General features: G+C 47.8%; 1 protein-coding gene across 2 annotated transcripts in view; it reads right to left on the bottom strand.

Annotated features, from left to right (window-relative positions):
* KCNN3 (potassium calcium-activated channel subfamily N member 3) overlaps positions 1-15,899 on the bottom strand; it is a 170,871-nt gene that overhangs the window by 30,577 nt on the left and 124,395 nt on the right. For both annotated transcript variants that reach the window (XM_018046204.1, XM_018046203.1), the window contains exon 4: positions 1,397-1,538. In XM_018046204.1, coding sequence (XP_017901693.1) covers positions 1,397-1,538 — 142 coding nt within the window. The remainder of the gene's footprint in view (positions 1-1,396; positions 1,539-15,899) is intronic.

The raw sequence follows: 15,899 nt of genomic DNA on the forward strand, positions 1-15,899 counted from the left end.
TAAACCCCTGCCCACTGAGGGATGGAGTCATTTCCTTTCCAGAAGGAGGGTCTTTTGTTTCCTCCTGGAGAAATGGGGGTGATGGCTGAAATCTGAGGGAGCCCTGGAAGGCTTTTGATGACAGGAGTGCAGAGAGGACTCCTCGGGGTGGGCTGCCGTGACCCAGCAATGAGACCTAGGAATAAGCTTCGGGCCTCCGGTCCCCCCCACCCCCAACCCTCCCATCTCCACCAACACCTCCCCAGCCCGCTGCAACACACAGCCTTAGATTCCTGCATCTTCTCTGACCCTCAGTTTCCTCTTCTGAAAAGAGGACCCTGCATGTTTACTCTGTGCTCTGGGAAGGAGGTCAAAGGGCCCGGTTTTCTGTCCTGGTCAGAAAGCAAGGAGAGAGGCAAGAAGCCCTCATCCCAACGGACCGGTGAAGGAGCAGTTGGGGTAGGGACGCTGAGGACTTGCCAGCCCTGAAGGCGGGTGCAGCTCCCTGTTGTTGACAGAGCGGTTAACATAAGCACAGCAGTCTACCCTCATCAGCAGCCAGGGAGGAGGGCGGAGCAGGCCTCCCGTCTGCACTTCCTACTGGAGAATGCTGAGGTCCAGCAGGCTAAGTGCCCTGCCTGGGTCCACACTGAGGTCCAGCTATGGGCATTCAGACTCTGGTCTGAAACTCCTTACCCACTGCCCTCCCATACTCCATACTGTGCGGCCATGTGATGGGCACGAGTGTGTGGCAGGCTGGGGATGGCAGGGTAATGGGGCAGGAAAAATACAGCTTAGAAGGAGGCAGCGCAGCTGCTGGGCACCTGGAGGGGGATGGGGATGCTGTCACAGGCTAGCCGGCTGCCAGCACGGGGAGGGAACTGGCACTCGGAGCTCAGCACCTCAACACTTGGACGCAGAAGCCAAGAGTTGGCCCAGGGCCATGTCATCAAACTGGGACCAAACCAGTGGCCAACCCAGGCTAGGCCCTAGGTCTCTCACGGTCAGCTCAGAGCACTTGCCCCCGTGAGTTCAAGCTACACTTTATCAGATGTGGCGCTTAGGTCTGTGGGGCCCAGGGCACTGGAAAGAGGACAATTAACTGCAGGCCCTGATGGGAGTGGAGGGTAAGACCCATGGCCAGCTTCACCCAGCCCATTCCTAGGGGTCTGTGAGGAGAGCGTTAACTGCTCGGGAACCAGGACCTCTTCCTATCTCAGACAAGGAAATGAAAACGCAAGAAGCTGTACAGATGCCACATCTGCCTTTCTACGTGCGCAGGCACACATGCTGGCCCGTTAACCAGCAGCTGGCCCTGCGCCCAGACAAGGCAGGCCCCCTGCACCTGCCGTAAAGGGATCGCTCCTAGCGGCATTCTACGGGCGAGGAAGGGTAATGGGTGGCGGCAGATACTCACCATGATGCCCGTGAGAAGACAGACACCCTTCCCACAGTACGTGTGGGGCACCATGTCCCCATAACCAATGGAAAGGAACGTGATAGAGATGAGCCACATGGCACCCAGAAAGTTACTAGTTACGTCCTGCTGGTCATGGTACCTGCCGAGGAAGGGGTGGGGGAAGACAGGAGTTAGTCAGCGCAACTGCCATTCCCGGGTTCTGAGCATACCTGGACAAAGAAGGACATTTTGCTGAGGCAGAGAGAGCAGCGATAGCGGCGCACAGATCTCTCCAGGAGACGGATGCTGTTGAGGCTCTGCCCACCCAGGTCCTGCCTGCAGCTCTCTGTCCATCCCTCCCAACCCCCCACCACGAGCTTGGTCCCGGCGGTAAAATGTTTTGTCATGATTTGCACCATATTGCAGACGTCCTTTTTGGTAAAATAGCTTTGGATGAAATCATGCAGTAATAAAATTTAGATTTTCCCTTCCAAGCTGACAGTCTAAATGTATGTGGATGTGATTAATCTGAAATCACAAGCTCCTGAACAGGGAAAATGTCAAAAAAAATCACCAAACGCATTTAGCAATTTCCCGTAAGAAGGTTGATGGAGCCCAAAGACTGGCACCTCCCTGGTGTCTGGAGGGAGGCTGCGGCAGCTGGGGTTCTTCGGACCTGTTTCCAGGGAAGTTTCCAGAGTCTTCGTGGAGGCATGGCCTCCTCTTCTGAGCTGGATGGAGGCTCGTGGCTGTCCTGCCCTGGGAGGAACTAGCTGGAAACATATCCCCACCATTCCCTCTGCCCAATACCCGTTCCACCCCATCCCTCACCTCCCTCCCTTCATCTCCAAACACCAAGGCTCGCTGTGTGCCAGGCTTTGTGTCAAGTACTGAAACAGAAAGATGAACAGGATACAAGCTCTGCCCTTAGGCTTCTCAGCCCAGGGGAAGGGCCCATTTTAAGCATGTAGACATTTGAGGAAGAATAAGGATGAGGCACCTGGAGGGCAAGAGGGAAAGGACAATGATCTTGACCCCGATGTAGGAGGGTAGGTCAGAGGCTGGAGTTTTCCTGGCAGACCAGGGGAAGGGTGTTCTGGGCAGAGGGAATAGTACCTTTGTGAAAAGCTAGGGCCCAACATGAGTGCAGCAGGTGGGCCTGGCTGCACCTGGGGTGGCAGGGCAGATGTACGAAGGTGGGTGTTTTTCTCAAAATGTTCTCTAACAGGATAAGCCTGAATGACACGGACATCACTCCTGGATAAACTCTTAGCATCAGCCTCTTGTAGTCCACTGGACGGGAAAAGTGAGATATGGCCAGGGCGACCATAGAGCAGAAAGCCGTTTAGGAGCCTTAATCCATAGAACGGAGTTACCAACAAGGCTTACATGACATGCTTGGGACAGGGCTGAGTACAGGAGACCCTCAGAAGCATTCGCTGCTATTGTCAGCGCTCTCCACGTCCCCCACAGGGCCTGGAGCCCAGTGGGCAACTGGCAAATGTTGTTCTTCTTTCCCTTACCCCCACCCCAAGTCAGGTGTGCTGGAAAGGCCGCAGATACAGATGCATCTGGAGAGGAGCCTAAAAGCCGGGAGAAGCCTGACGGTGAGAAAGGAGGTGGAGGGTGTGTGAGTGGTGAAAGCCAAGGGCACAGTAATATGGATTTCATTTATTGACTCAAGGGGCTTCTCAGGTGGCTCTAGTGGTAAAGAACCCGCCTCCCAATGCAGGAGACGTAGGAGATGCAGGTTCGATCCCTGGGTTGGGAAGATCCTCTGGAGGAAGGCATGGCAACCCACTTCAGTATCCTTGCCTAGAAAATTCTGTGGACAGAGGAACCTGGCAGGCTACAGTACATGAGGTTGCAAAGAGTTGGGTGAAGCTACTTAGTACATTTATTGACTCGCACTATATTAGTGGGAGCCACACAGTACAACCTACCCTGTGGCTAGTACTTTGTATACAAACACTTTAATTCTCACAACATCTTGCAATGTATTTTTACAGGTAAGCAACTGGAAGCACACAGACCTTGAGTGACTTCCCCAAAACACACAGGACGCAACCAAAGTAAAGCCCATGCTCTTTTCACTCCTCCCGCAGCACCAGAGAGGTGGAAACGACTGCTGTGTGAGTGGGGGAATGATAAGGAAGTTTTAGCAACATGAGGACACCTGGGCTCCAGTAGCAGATGTTGAGGTGGCCGTGGAGACAAAGGGTCTGATTTGGGAAGGCCTTGAATTCCAGGGTAAGAGGCTTGGATTTGGTCTTAGAGGCCTTGGAAATGATTCCAGGTCCTTGAGCAGCTGAATGACAAAATGACATGGCCCACTGGGGTGAGTGGTCTGTGGGTGGTGGACAGGATGTTTAAAAAGATGCAGCCCTGGGATGGGGTAGCCAGGTGGGGAGCAAATGGCAAAGCCAGTATGGAGGTGCAAGCGGCAGCCTTCCTCGCACAGCTGAGCCTGGCCCGAGCAGACCCCGGTGAGAACGTCATTAGGGGGCTATTCAGCCCCAGCTTGGGGCCTCTACCAGCAGTCAGAGGAGGGTGATTTTAGTCTTCCATAGCTGTGCACATGACAGCATTCCCGGAACTCCAGCGGGACACTCGAAGAGCAGACAGCCCCTCCCCAAGCTCAGCTGAGAAGACGCTCTCCCTCCCCTGCCCTCCCTGCTCTGCTGGCTTCCCAGTGACACTCTGTTGCTACCCTAAGGGCACCCTGACTGCCTACTCCGCCCAGTGGGCCTCATCTCCCCAGGGCTGGGCCTGTGTCTGCTCACCTGGCTATACTGGAGTAGCATAGGCTGATGATCCCCAAATCTGATCCCCAAGATGGAGTGTGGCCTGCCCCAGTGCTCCAGCCCCATCCCAGGTCTGACATGGCCTTGGACGGGCAGCCACTCTTCCCCTCCTGTTCCCCAGAGCCCTGGGGCTCTGCCAGGCCCTCGGGCTGATGTAGTCCCCTCCACTCACAGCCTGCTGCTCTTTGGCTGGGAAGAATGGTGGCAGCCCCGGCTCTCGGGGCCCGTGCTGAGGTGTTGGTGGGGACTCCTTCCTTCCAGGGATGCACTTTGGAGACTGTGAAGTGGCAAGGCTCAGTGACAGATCGAATGTAGGAGCACAGAAGGGTGAAGACTTAACGATGGCTCCATGCCACAAGCCAGCAACATGTAAACACATGGTGCAGAGTCAGGGTCTTCAGTTCATCAGACATCTCCTGGAAGGGGTCAGGTCTGAGGACAGTGACATCAAGGCAGTGGCCTAGACAGGAGGTGAGCCTGTGGTCTTGAGCTTAGCTCGTCTGGCTTCAAGCCCCAGCTCTGCCTTAAGTAGCTCAATGGCTGTGGGCAAATGACATAACCTCTCTGTGACCTAGTTCCTTTATCTACTGATGGGAGGATTAAGGAAAATAATCCACCAGCAATATTAGCACAGTGCCCAGCCCAGAGTAAGTGCACACTAAATGTCAGCAATTACTGTTATTGCCGAGAGTGCTAAGTGTTATCAGTCTGAGAAAAAAATGCACAGAAAAATACAGTGGCAGACATTCACAAATCCAGTGGATGGAGGGTCCCAGTAAGGGAGAGAAGATGAAGGGAAGGATGAAGATGAAGGGAAGGATGAAGACGTCTTGGTATTTGGGCTGGAGAACTATCTGATGCAGGGATGAAAGAAATCTGTCAGTTCCAGGACAAAGAATGGATATGGGGCACTTGCTACCTGAGAATGGTTCTAGCAGCTACATGCAAGGCTGATTAAAGAAGGCAGGCCCCAGACAGGGAGTTTGCAGGTGCCCAGGGGGAGGCAATGGAGAAACGTGAATGCCAAACCATGGGGTTTGGACTTAATTTGCAGCCTGTCCTTTGTGGATTTAATTGGCTGATTGACTTATTGGCTGTGCATGGAGGTTTCCAAAGTCCTCCTTTCCTTGCTTAAACTAGTGTTCCCAAACTGCTCGGCTGCCCTCAGGACCTTGGGCCATCCTATTCATATGTGGGTGGACTCGAAGGTAAAGAGATTAGACCTCAGAGTGGAATTAAATAACAGCAACCAATCATCTGTCTCTTTAAAGTTGAGGTTCGATCTCCTGCTCTATTTTTCTCTAAATTCTCTTTATGCTCTTGCGGGTTTCTTTTTCATTTACCATTTAAAATCCTCTGGTGTTAACTATGCATGCTGAGAAGAGGAAAAGGGGATCTTGAAGATGTATTCATTCATTCATTGTCCAACTTTGAAGATCTCCCTCCTGACAGGGGCTATAGAAGATAAGAGATGAACCGGACATGCATCCTACTTTCCTGTGGCTTGGAGCATTGTCATGGAGATAAAACACACAGGCAACTCACCAAGCAGGAAGTGATGAGTGAGAGAGCCGGGCGGCTGATTCAGGACTGTGGGAGTGGAGAGGAGGGAGAAACTGCTTCCAAATCTATTCACGATTTTAGAGTGGTTTACACTTGTCACAAATTCACGTACTAATCTTATGATATTTTTTGCGATAGACAATTTCTTTGAGAAAAGAAGTCCCAAGTTTTTCTTTAAGAGCTAAAGAGGAAAAGCTGTGGGCATGCTTTTAGGGTTAGGATAGTTATTAATTTACCATTAGAGTGTGGAATATGTTTTTTCTTGCTTTTAATATTTTGAAATAAATCACAGATATGGAAGATTGTGTGACTGGGTAAACATGGTAGATGCTATTTTTGCTTCCTCCTCGTATCCCTCTGGGCGTCCCTCAGCTGGTAAAGAATCCGCCTGCAATGCAGAAGACCTCAGTTCGATTCCTGGGTTGGGAAGGTCCCTTGGAGGAGGGATAGGCTACTCACTCCAGTATTCTTGGGCTTCGCCAGTGGCTCAGATGGTAAAGAATCTGCCTGCAATGCGGGAGATCTGGTTTTGATCCCTGGGTTGGGAAGAGGCCCTGGAGAAGGGCATGGGAACCCACTCCAGTATTCTTGCCTGGAGAATCCCATGGACAGAGGAGCCTGGTGGGCTATGATCCATGGGGTTGCAAAGAGTCAGACACGACTGAGTGACTAAGCACAGCACAGCTTATCCCTGTACAACTCTGTTTTAGTTCCCTACTTTTAGAAATAAGTGGGCAACCAGGAATCCCCAGACATCCGAGGAAAGTCTCAAATATTAAACACACAGACCAAATCAGTCAATTAAACAAACAAAGAAAAAGGACTGGATCACAGACAATTAACAGAGAAGAACTCTTGAAACAAATCCTGTGATTAATATGTTAAGAGAGATAAATGAGATATTGAACCCATGAGACAAGGATAGCATATACCAAGAAAGTCCTCCCACAGGGCTGGAAGATAAATAGAGGGAGTCTCCCAAAAGGCAGAAAAAGAGAAAGAGAGGAAAATAGGAAAAATCAGTGAATCAGTCTACCAATTCAAACACTAAGTTTCAGAAACAGAACTGGCAAAAAAGAAAAAAAAGGAGGAGGTGAAAGAAGGAAAAGAGGGCAAGAAGTAATCATTAAAGATATCATTAAAAGATTTCCCAGAGCTGAGGACACACGTTTCTAGATCAAGGGCCCACTGTTCCCAGCATAGTGGATGGAAATAGACTCACAGCAAGACACATCATGTGAAATTTCAGAACACCAGGGGGAAGAGGAAAGATGCTATGGAGCTTCCAGAGAAAGAGAGGTCAAACAGATGTCAGAGTGACTTTGGACTTCTTCACAGAAACACTGGAAGCTAGAAGGCCATGGAATAAAGGTTTCAAAATTCTGAAGGAAAATGATCTCCAAACCAGCCAAGGCTTTCACAGATTTGCGTCCTCAGTCCCCTTTCTTCTGAAGCTACAGGAGGGCAAGCATCACCCAAACAAAAGAGTAAACCCAGGAGGAAACCCTGAGATGGAGAGAACTGGGGATCCGCAGAGAAGACAGGCCCAGGGTGACAGTGCCTGGAGGTCCTTGGGTGACGGTCATGCACTAGGCATGAAGAACAACCTGTCCAGACAGGAACAGGTCAGACGACTCTGGGAGGTATTGCTCCAAGAAGATGAAATTGATAGCAAACCTGCAGGGCCTGAACATACTGAGAAGAAATGTAAACAACCGCCAGAGTCTCAAGTGAAATTAGTGATAAATACACAGCAACCTAAGCAAATGAACAAACACGGTAATTAACCAGGAAAAAACAAAAAGTTCTACAGGAAAGGAAAAGTTGTCCTTTACTACAAGGCTGAGCTCTGAATAGAGTCAAATTAGCGTTGGCTGGGTAATGTAAATACTGATTACTGATCTACCCAACACAGTGATATAATGATGAAAGGCGGTTGGGGGTGGGATACAGGGAGAGCTGGAGGGAAGGACCGGGAGCTAAATCCTTATCTTCCACTGTGGGAAGGGGACAGATGAGGCTGAAACCAGAGCACCGAGAAACAGCAGTATGAGCATGTCATGAAGAAACACGGAGGTAAATTTTACAATTAATTAGCAAAAGCAGGTAAATGTAGCTACTCCTGGAGACGCATAAACGGGAAAAACTGGTGGAGGATAGCAAATACCACAGAACAACGGCGTCTAAGTGTATGCAGCTGTAACTTCCATAATATCAAAATGAAACTAAACCTAAGGGAAAAAAACCCCATCAATATCCATAACATAAAATTGTTATGAAGCCTGAAAATAGAATAAGCATCCTTGAACTCACGGTCCTCTTGCTCCTACTTGCGGGTTCTTACCACCTTCAGCCTCGCAGATCTCCCCAGAGATCTCCAACATCCTGAATTTCATGGTTACCATGTTCTTGTTTTTCTTCACAGTGGTTTTCCTTTAAATTTTTTTTAAATTTAATGGAAGTATAGTAGGTTTACAATGTGGTGTTCATTTCAGGTATACAGCAAAGTGATTCAGTCATATATATATATATATATTCATAATATGTATGTTCTTTTTCAGTTACTTTCCCCTTATAGGTTATTATAAAATATTTAGTACCATTCCCTGCACTATACAGTAGATCCTGGTGTGTTGTCTATTTTATATATAGAAGTGTGTATATGCTAATCCCAAACTCCTCACAGTGCTTCTACTTAGGTATGTATACCTACCTAACCAATATATAATTTAGTTTCACTTATCTCTGAATTTCATAAAATGAAATCATACTGTAAGAGTGGGATAGGCAACCTCTAAAATGACCCCCAGCATTTCTTCTCCTGGGGTATTCACATACTTTTGTAATCCCCTCCTTTTAAGTGTTGGCTGGACCTAGTAACTTGTTTCCAAGGAATAGAACATGGCAGAATATGGGTGTCACGTCTAAGGTTTGGTTATGAGAAGACTGTGGTTCTGTCTCGGAGATCTCTACCTCGATCTCTTTTGAATACTGCCCCCTGGGAGAAGCCACACGTGTGGTAGGGGACCTCAGCCTGCCCACAACCACATGAGTGAGCCTGGAAGCAGAAACCCCTTAAGTCAAGCCTTGAGGTGAGACGACAGGCGTTAACCATAATCTCGTGAGAGACCTTGAGCCAGAGGTACCCAGTTAAGACGTCCCTGAATTCCTGACACACAGCAACTATGAGAGCGCAAATGTTTGCTGTGTTAAGCTGGCAAGTTACAGGGCAATTTGTTACACAGCAGTAGATAACAAATGGGGCTTCCAGGTGGCACTAATGATAAAGAACGCACCTGCCAATGCCGGAGACGTAAGAGATGCAAGTTCAATCCCTGGGTCGGGAAAATCCCCTGGAGGAGGGCACGGCAACCCACTCCAGTATTCTTGCCTAAAGAATCCCACGGACAGAGGAGCCTGGCAGGCAACCATCCATAGAGCTGCAAAGAGTCAGACGTGCCTGAAGCAATTTCACGCACGCAGTTAACTAATACAATGAACTTTTCCCTGAATTGCTTTTTCCTAGTCAACACGTATGCTGATATTTGTGACTATACTGTGTTCTCACTACTGTTCTGCATTTCATCATATTACTACACCATCACTTATTCACTCACCTATCGAGGGCCACGTGAGTGGTTTCCAGGGTTTTCCTCTAATGGGCAATACCGCTACAAACATTCCTAATCACAGCTCCTGGTTGTTCAAGAGTTTCTCTGGGACACGTACTTAAGAGTGGATTTACTGGTTTGTACATATTTAATGTCATTTGAAAATGTCATGTTATTTTCCAAAACACAGTAAAAATTAGGTTTCTACCAGTACTGGATACATGTTCCTGTAACTCCATGTTTTTATCAACACGTCATCATCTGACTTTAATTTTTGCCAAACGAATGGGTAAATTGGTATTGCGTCATGCTTTTATTTTACATTTTCCTGATGAAATCTGAATGTCAATTTATATGTTTTTTGGTCACTCATATTTCCTCTTCTGTAAAGTACTATTCATGACTTTTTTTCATTTTTCTATTGGTTTATTTTTGTCTTTTTTTCTAATTCATTATAAGAGTTCCTTATATAATTTAGATAAAAACTTTGTCAGTTTATACGTTGCAAATATGTTCTCCAAGTTTGTGCCAGGTCTTTTTACTTTCTTTGTAGTATTTTTTTTCTTTATAGTATTTTTGATGAACAGAAGTTTTACATTTTACTGTAGCTGAATTTATCATCATTTTAATTTATAATTAGTGACTTGCATAATTTGTTAAAGAAATCCTTTCCTATCTGCAGTTTTAAGACTTTCTTTTAAATGTTTCTAAATGTTGCCTTTCATATTTGTCTTCAGTTCAGCTAGAATTGATTTTATGTATGGTGTGAGATAGGGATACAACTTCATTTTTTTTTATATGCTGCTGCTGCTGCTAAGTTGCTTCAGTCATGTCCGACTATCCCAAATCCACTTGATGAGCAGTTCATCCTTTCTCCACTGAGAATGCTACCTGTCATATAGATTATATGTGAAAGTGAAGCTATTTCTGGGTCCTCTACTCTGTTCCATTGGCCTTTTTGTCCAACCTGGAGTTACCTCTTTGTAACCTTTTCTAGGTACATTCTCAGAGCCTAACACATAAAAGGTGCTTAGTAAATATTTGTGGAATGAATATGGCCTGCTTCTTGCTTTTCCTGTCCCCTTGTGAGAGTTAAGTTGCTTTAGTAATTCAGTGACGCACGTTAAAGTGACTTCAGCTGTTCTCTCTGGCAGAAAAACTTTTGTGAAAGTGGCTGCCAAATTCCCTGGGCTTGGAGTTGGTTCTCACTATTCACAAGAATTCAGCTTCTTGACAGTAGCTGTGACCTCGCTCTTTTCACATGCATCTTAGTGATTTGATGGCTCTAGTCATTTATCCTGGATCTGGTTTGTCTGTTGGAAATTTTCAGGAATCAAATCAAATCTTGAAGACAAGATTCTTTGTCTTCATCTTCTAGTATTCTCCAGCTTTGTACAGTTAGACCCTAGCCCCAAGCCCCTGTGCTTATTCAGTTCTCCAGTAGAAAAACCCACATGTACCTGACTCAACCCTTTGGTGGCCTTGGAGCCTGTTGGCACTTCCCTCCTCAGAACAGTCCTCTTGGCATCTTCAGTGACTTGTCCTGCTCTCCTCCTGCTCTGACCATCCTTGGCTTCTTCAGTGTTGCTGTGCTCCAAGCTCGCCTCATGCCTTTCCTGCTGCTGTATTGCCTGCCATGTCTTCACTGATCCCTTCTAAGTGACCTTTAAAGCGGCAGCTCAAAACCCATCCAAGTCAATGTGGGCCTCTGTCTGCAACCCCACACCTCTCGGCTTCTGCACTCTCCATTTGCTGCCCACACGCCGCCTCGGGTAGGAGGCCACTGGCGTGGACCATTGCTACGTGTCACGGTAAACTACCTATGTTTGAATCTGGGTTTTATTCTGTAGTATCTGCATGACCTTGTCCTCAGTTTTCTTATCTGTAAAAGGGGATAAAAGACACTTGCTCCCTGGAAGAATAGCTATGACAAACCTAGACAGTGTATTAAACAGCAGAGACATCACTTTGCCAACAAAGGTCCATATAGTCAAAGCTACGGTGTTTCCAGCAGTCATGTATGGATGTGAGAGCTGGACCATAAAGAAGGCTGAAAGTGAAAGTGAAAAGTCGCTCAGTCGTATCTGACTCTTTGCGACCCCATGGTCTCTACAGTCCATGAAATTCTCCAGACCAGAATACTGGAGTGGGTAGCCTTTCCCTTCTCCAGGGGATCCTCCCAACTCAGGGATCAAACCCAGGTCTCCCGCATTGCAGGTGGATTCTTTACCAGCTGACCCACAAGGGAAGCCCAAGAATACTGGAGTGGGTAGCCTATCCCTTCTCCAGTGGATTTTCCCAACCCAGGGATCAAACTGAGGTCTCTTGCATTGCAGGTGGAATCTTTAACAACTGAGCTAACTGGGAGGCTGAGCACAGAATTGATGCTTTCAGGCTGTGACATTAGAGAGGACTCTTGAGAGTCCCTTGGACAGGAAGGAGATCAAACCAGTCCATCCTAAGGGAAATCAACCCTGAATATTCTTTGGAGGGACTGATGCTGAAGCTGAAGCTCCAATACTTTGGCCACCTGATGCAAAGAGCTGATTCATTGGAAAAGACCCTGATGCTGGGAAAGACTGAGGGCAAGAGGAGAAGGGGGTGACAGAGGATGAGATGGTTGGATGGCATCACTGACTGAATGGAAATGAGTTTGAGCAAACTCAGGGAGATAATGATGGACAGAAAGCCTGGCATGCTGTATGTAATTCATGAGGTGGCAAAGAGTCAGACATGACTTAGCAACTGAACAACAATAACAATACTTGTACCAGCTGGCACAGAATTACCTTTAGGGTTAAATGAGCTGATATTGCTAAACCATTAGAATAGTGCCCGGCACATAGCTGCAGTAAAAATGTTGGCTATTGTTGTGCCCTCTTGTGTGATACGTCTGGCCTTTTCATAGCTGAAAGAACGCAGCATCTGGAGCTGAAGGACTACCTTTCATGCCCTAACGGCTTTGTGACCTTGAACAGATTACTATCTCAGAATCTGTTTCTTCTTTAGGGAATCAGGGTGTAATAATGTCTGCCCTGACTATCTCACAAGACTGTGGCGAGAAGTGAAGGTAGACGGTCTTTGTCCATTGGAACATATGATACACATAAAGGGATGTGACTGCTTCCTGGAGAGCCTCCCACCTGGAGCATCTCCCACCTGGAGTTTTGTCCTAGTGACAAGGGCAGCCACAAGGGGACATGGAGGAGAAGAGGCAGCAGACGCTGCCCCATAGGAAAAGTCATTCATTCCTCCCAGGTCCTCCTTTCACTCATCCTTGTCCCGCTGCTGGGGGTTGACCACAGCCCTTCTGCATGGTGATGTGTCGTGTCAATCCCTTATCACTATCCAATCCCATCTGCCTCATCTTCAGTGTATGTCCAGAATATGGGCAGCCCCTGCCAGCTTTGCTGCCACCATCTGGCCCAGGCCTACCTCCTCGCCTGGACCGCTGCAGCAGCCACCTAACTGACTCCCCTGCTTCTGCCTATATCACCCCCACTCACCACCCACTGACAGCAGCTAGATTGGTGCTTGCAAAACAGTCTGACAGACCATGTCACCTGTATCCCTCAGACCAACAGCCCAAGTCTGCATGTGTCTCAAGAACCCTCCCCCACAGCGCTGGGACCTCTCCTACCCCACATCCTAGGAGCTGCCCCCTCAGCCACTCTGTTCCTGCGTCTGCTGTCTGTACAGCTCCTTCCGTAGCCCAGCTTTACTCCATCTCAGAGTTTGGATCCCTGCCATTCCTTGTACCTGGAAGGCTCTCACCTCAATTAATTGCAGGCTTTTGCTCAAAGTCAACTTCTCAGGAAGGTGCTCCCTGCCTAATCTATTTAACTACTGCGGCCCCAACCCCACCACAGCCCACCTTCCTCTCCTGCATCACTTTTCTCCACGTGAGTGTTAGCCCCTGACATGATACACGTTTGGCTTATTTTTTGTGTGAATTGACTGTTGATACCTGTTTAAATACCAGCTTCAGGGATATCCCTTATGGTCCAGTGGCTAAGATGCTGTGTTCCCAATGCAGGAGGCCAGGGTTCAATCCCTGGTAAGGGAACTAGATTCCACATGCTGCAACTAAGACCTGGCACATCCAGATAAATATATATATATATATATATTTTTTTTTTTTTAAGGAAAAAAAGAATACAAGCTTCATGAAGAAAAAGACTTTCTCTACTTTGTCTACTACAAAGTAGACAAATATTTGCTGAATGAATGAATTAATGATCCTATTTTGTTTTAATTACAAGCCAGCAGGACAAGTTCAGTGGGGTAGGAGCTGTTACTCCAATTTTATAATAAAACAATGAGAAGATCAGGAGACTAGGCAACCTCCCTAACTTCTCACCGCAAGTGAGTAAAAAAGCTGGGCCAGAAACCTATCTGTTTTCTGATTCGAGAAACGGTGGCTGCAGTGTGCAGGGCACGGGGAGGGGTGTGGCGGCAGTGTCTGTGGATGCCAGACTGTCCTAGCTCGCCGGAGCCCCTGCTTAGTCCCCACTAGCAGGACAGATTGCCAGGGGACTGGCGAGTATGTACCGGCTTGGATCAGGGGGCTTGAGAAGCTCTACCTAACAGAAGACGTTTTCATGGAGTCCTGGGTTTTACTCCCATCCTACCTCCGCCTTTATGTTGGTGGCCAGTATAATCAAGCCCTGATTACCAAGTGCCCTCAGCATGCAAGGGCATTTGATTCCAGCCTTGGGGAGAAAACTGCCATTTTTAAGCATCTTATGAGCCTTTGCTTAGGAGGATTTGAGAAATGCTTGAGGTACATGAAAGAATGTCATGAAATTCAAAGTCAGCAGCACAGTAAATGGCTTATAATGGTGACTTTAGGGTTATTCCATTATTCTAGCTACAGGTGAATTCACATCAAGACCAAACCCCCCAAAAAAGTTTTTTCTTTTCTTAAAAACAATTTCCCTTCTAAACATCTTATAATATGAAATAAATGGCCCTGGAGGCCCAGGGCTAACCATCAGCCTCCTGGACCATGTGTCTGATGACACAAGTATCCGTGAAGTCATTTGCTCATCTGTCTCATTTCTATAGTCAATGCCCTATTTTTTTTAAAGAGTTGGCTTTGAATTTAGGAAAGTAAGGATGTTTCCCTCCACCAGGTAATTCAAGGCGACAGCCCTGAATCTTTCCAAGGCAAATCTAAATCCAGTCTTTTATTTCCAGCCCCAAGAACTCACAGCATGGGTGCAAAGCCTCTGGTTATTTTTAAAAGGGAAGAAAATCATCACCACCAAAACAGACAACTCCAGCAAACAAGTTGCGGCGTGTCACCAAACAGAAGTGGCTTGTGGTTTTTCTGTGAACATAGCGGGCATGGCTTTCTCCCTCAGAGGTGGTGGCCTGCACGTCTCTCTGGTAGCTTTCTTCAGAGACTTTCGCCAAATTGGGAGACTCGGGACATCTGGCTGGTGTCATACATCTGGGTGCAGCCTCTCTATGGGGAAGTCTGAATAAGAACATCAGCTCAGCTTTTCTTGGGGTGTGTTTGTCTTCCCTGGGGTCTCTCCCTCCCCGTGTTTGGCTGAGAAGTTTTGTTCAACTTCCCCACTTTGCAAATGGTTGCAGCATTTGAGGGAGGCCAGCTGCCATTCCTTCCACAGTCCATTTTCTCCGCAAAGGGGAGTACTGTCAACCTCTTTGAATGGTTATTAAATTAAAAACCAGATGGTTCATCTGGCAAAGCCTTCTGAGTCAGTTTCTCTATTTGCAATGTTTTCTTTCTTCTTATTAAAAAATATTTCCATGTTTCCTGATTTGGAAATGTTTAATAAAATGCATGAAAATGGAGAAAAACAATATGTTTGGAAGAAGCACTGTTCCCATGGGAAGCGCGTCCTCCACGCTCTTTGGAGGTGGCGTGGCGGAGACGGGATGAGAGTTCCGACCCCAGCCCTGCCATCTGTTCTCTGTGTGACCTGGGTAAGGAGCTCATCGCCCCACGCCTTGGGCTTTCCTTCCATAAAACAAAATGTAAAACCTCTCCCATGGGATCATGCTGATGGTTAGGTGAGATAACAAATATAAGACCCCGAGCAGCATCTGGCAGGCACTGGGGCTCACCAAGAGAGTTCATTCGGTCAACAGCTGTCGGTGAGCCCTTACTTTGTGCCTTGGCACCGCCTTCAGGGAACTTACAGTCCAGGGAAGGAGGCTGACACCCAGCAACACAAAAGCTAGAAAAGGCTGACTTGGAACTGAGACACATGCTGACAGGCAGCATGGGGTGCGCTAAGCAGGGACACCCTCTGAGGTTGCAGAGCCCCCCAGGATGAGCAGGGGTGAGGCTGGAGTGCAGGGCGGGAGGGGGGTGTGCCAGGTGAGGAGCCGGGAGGACATGGAGGGAGAGGCAGGGCGGGTAAAGGGTGCTCTCTCCAAGCACCAGCGCTGGGCCTTGCCGAGCAGAGCAGCATGAACAGGCTGGCTCCATCAGCCTCACCATCACTGGCTGCCGGGGTCCTTGTCTCCCTTCTTCCCCCTTCTCTGTCTTCCTCTCCATTGCCTACTTGT

The sequence above is a fragment of the Capra hircus genome, chromosome 3 (genome assembly GCF_001704415.2).
Source record: "Capra hircus breed San Clemente chromosome 3, ASM170441v1, whole genome shotgun sequence".
NCBI lineage: Eukaryota > Metazoa > Chordata > Mammalia > Artiodactyla > Bovidae > Capra > Capra hircus.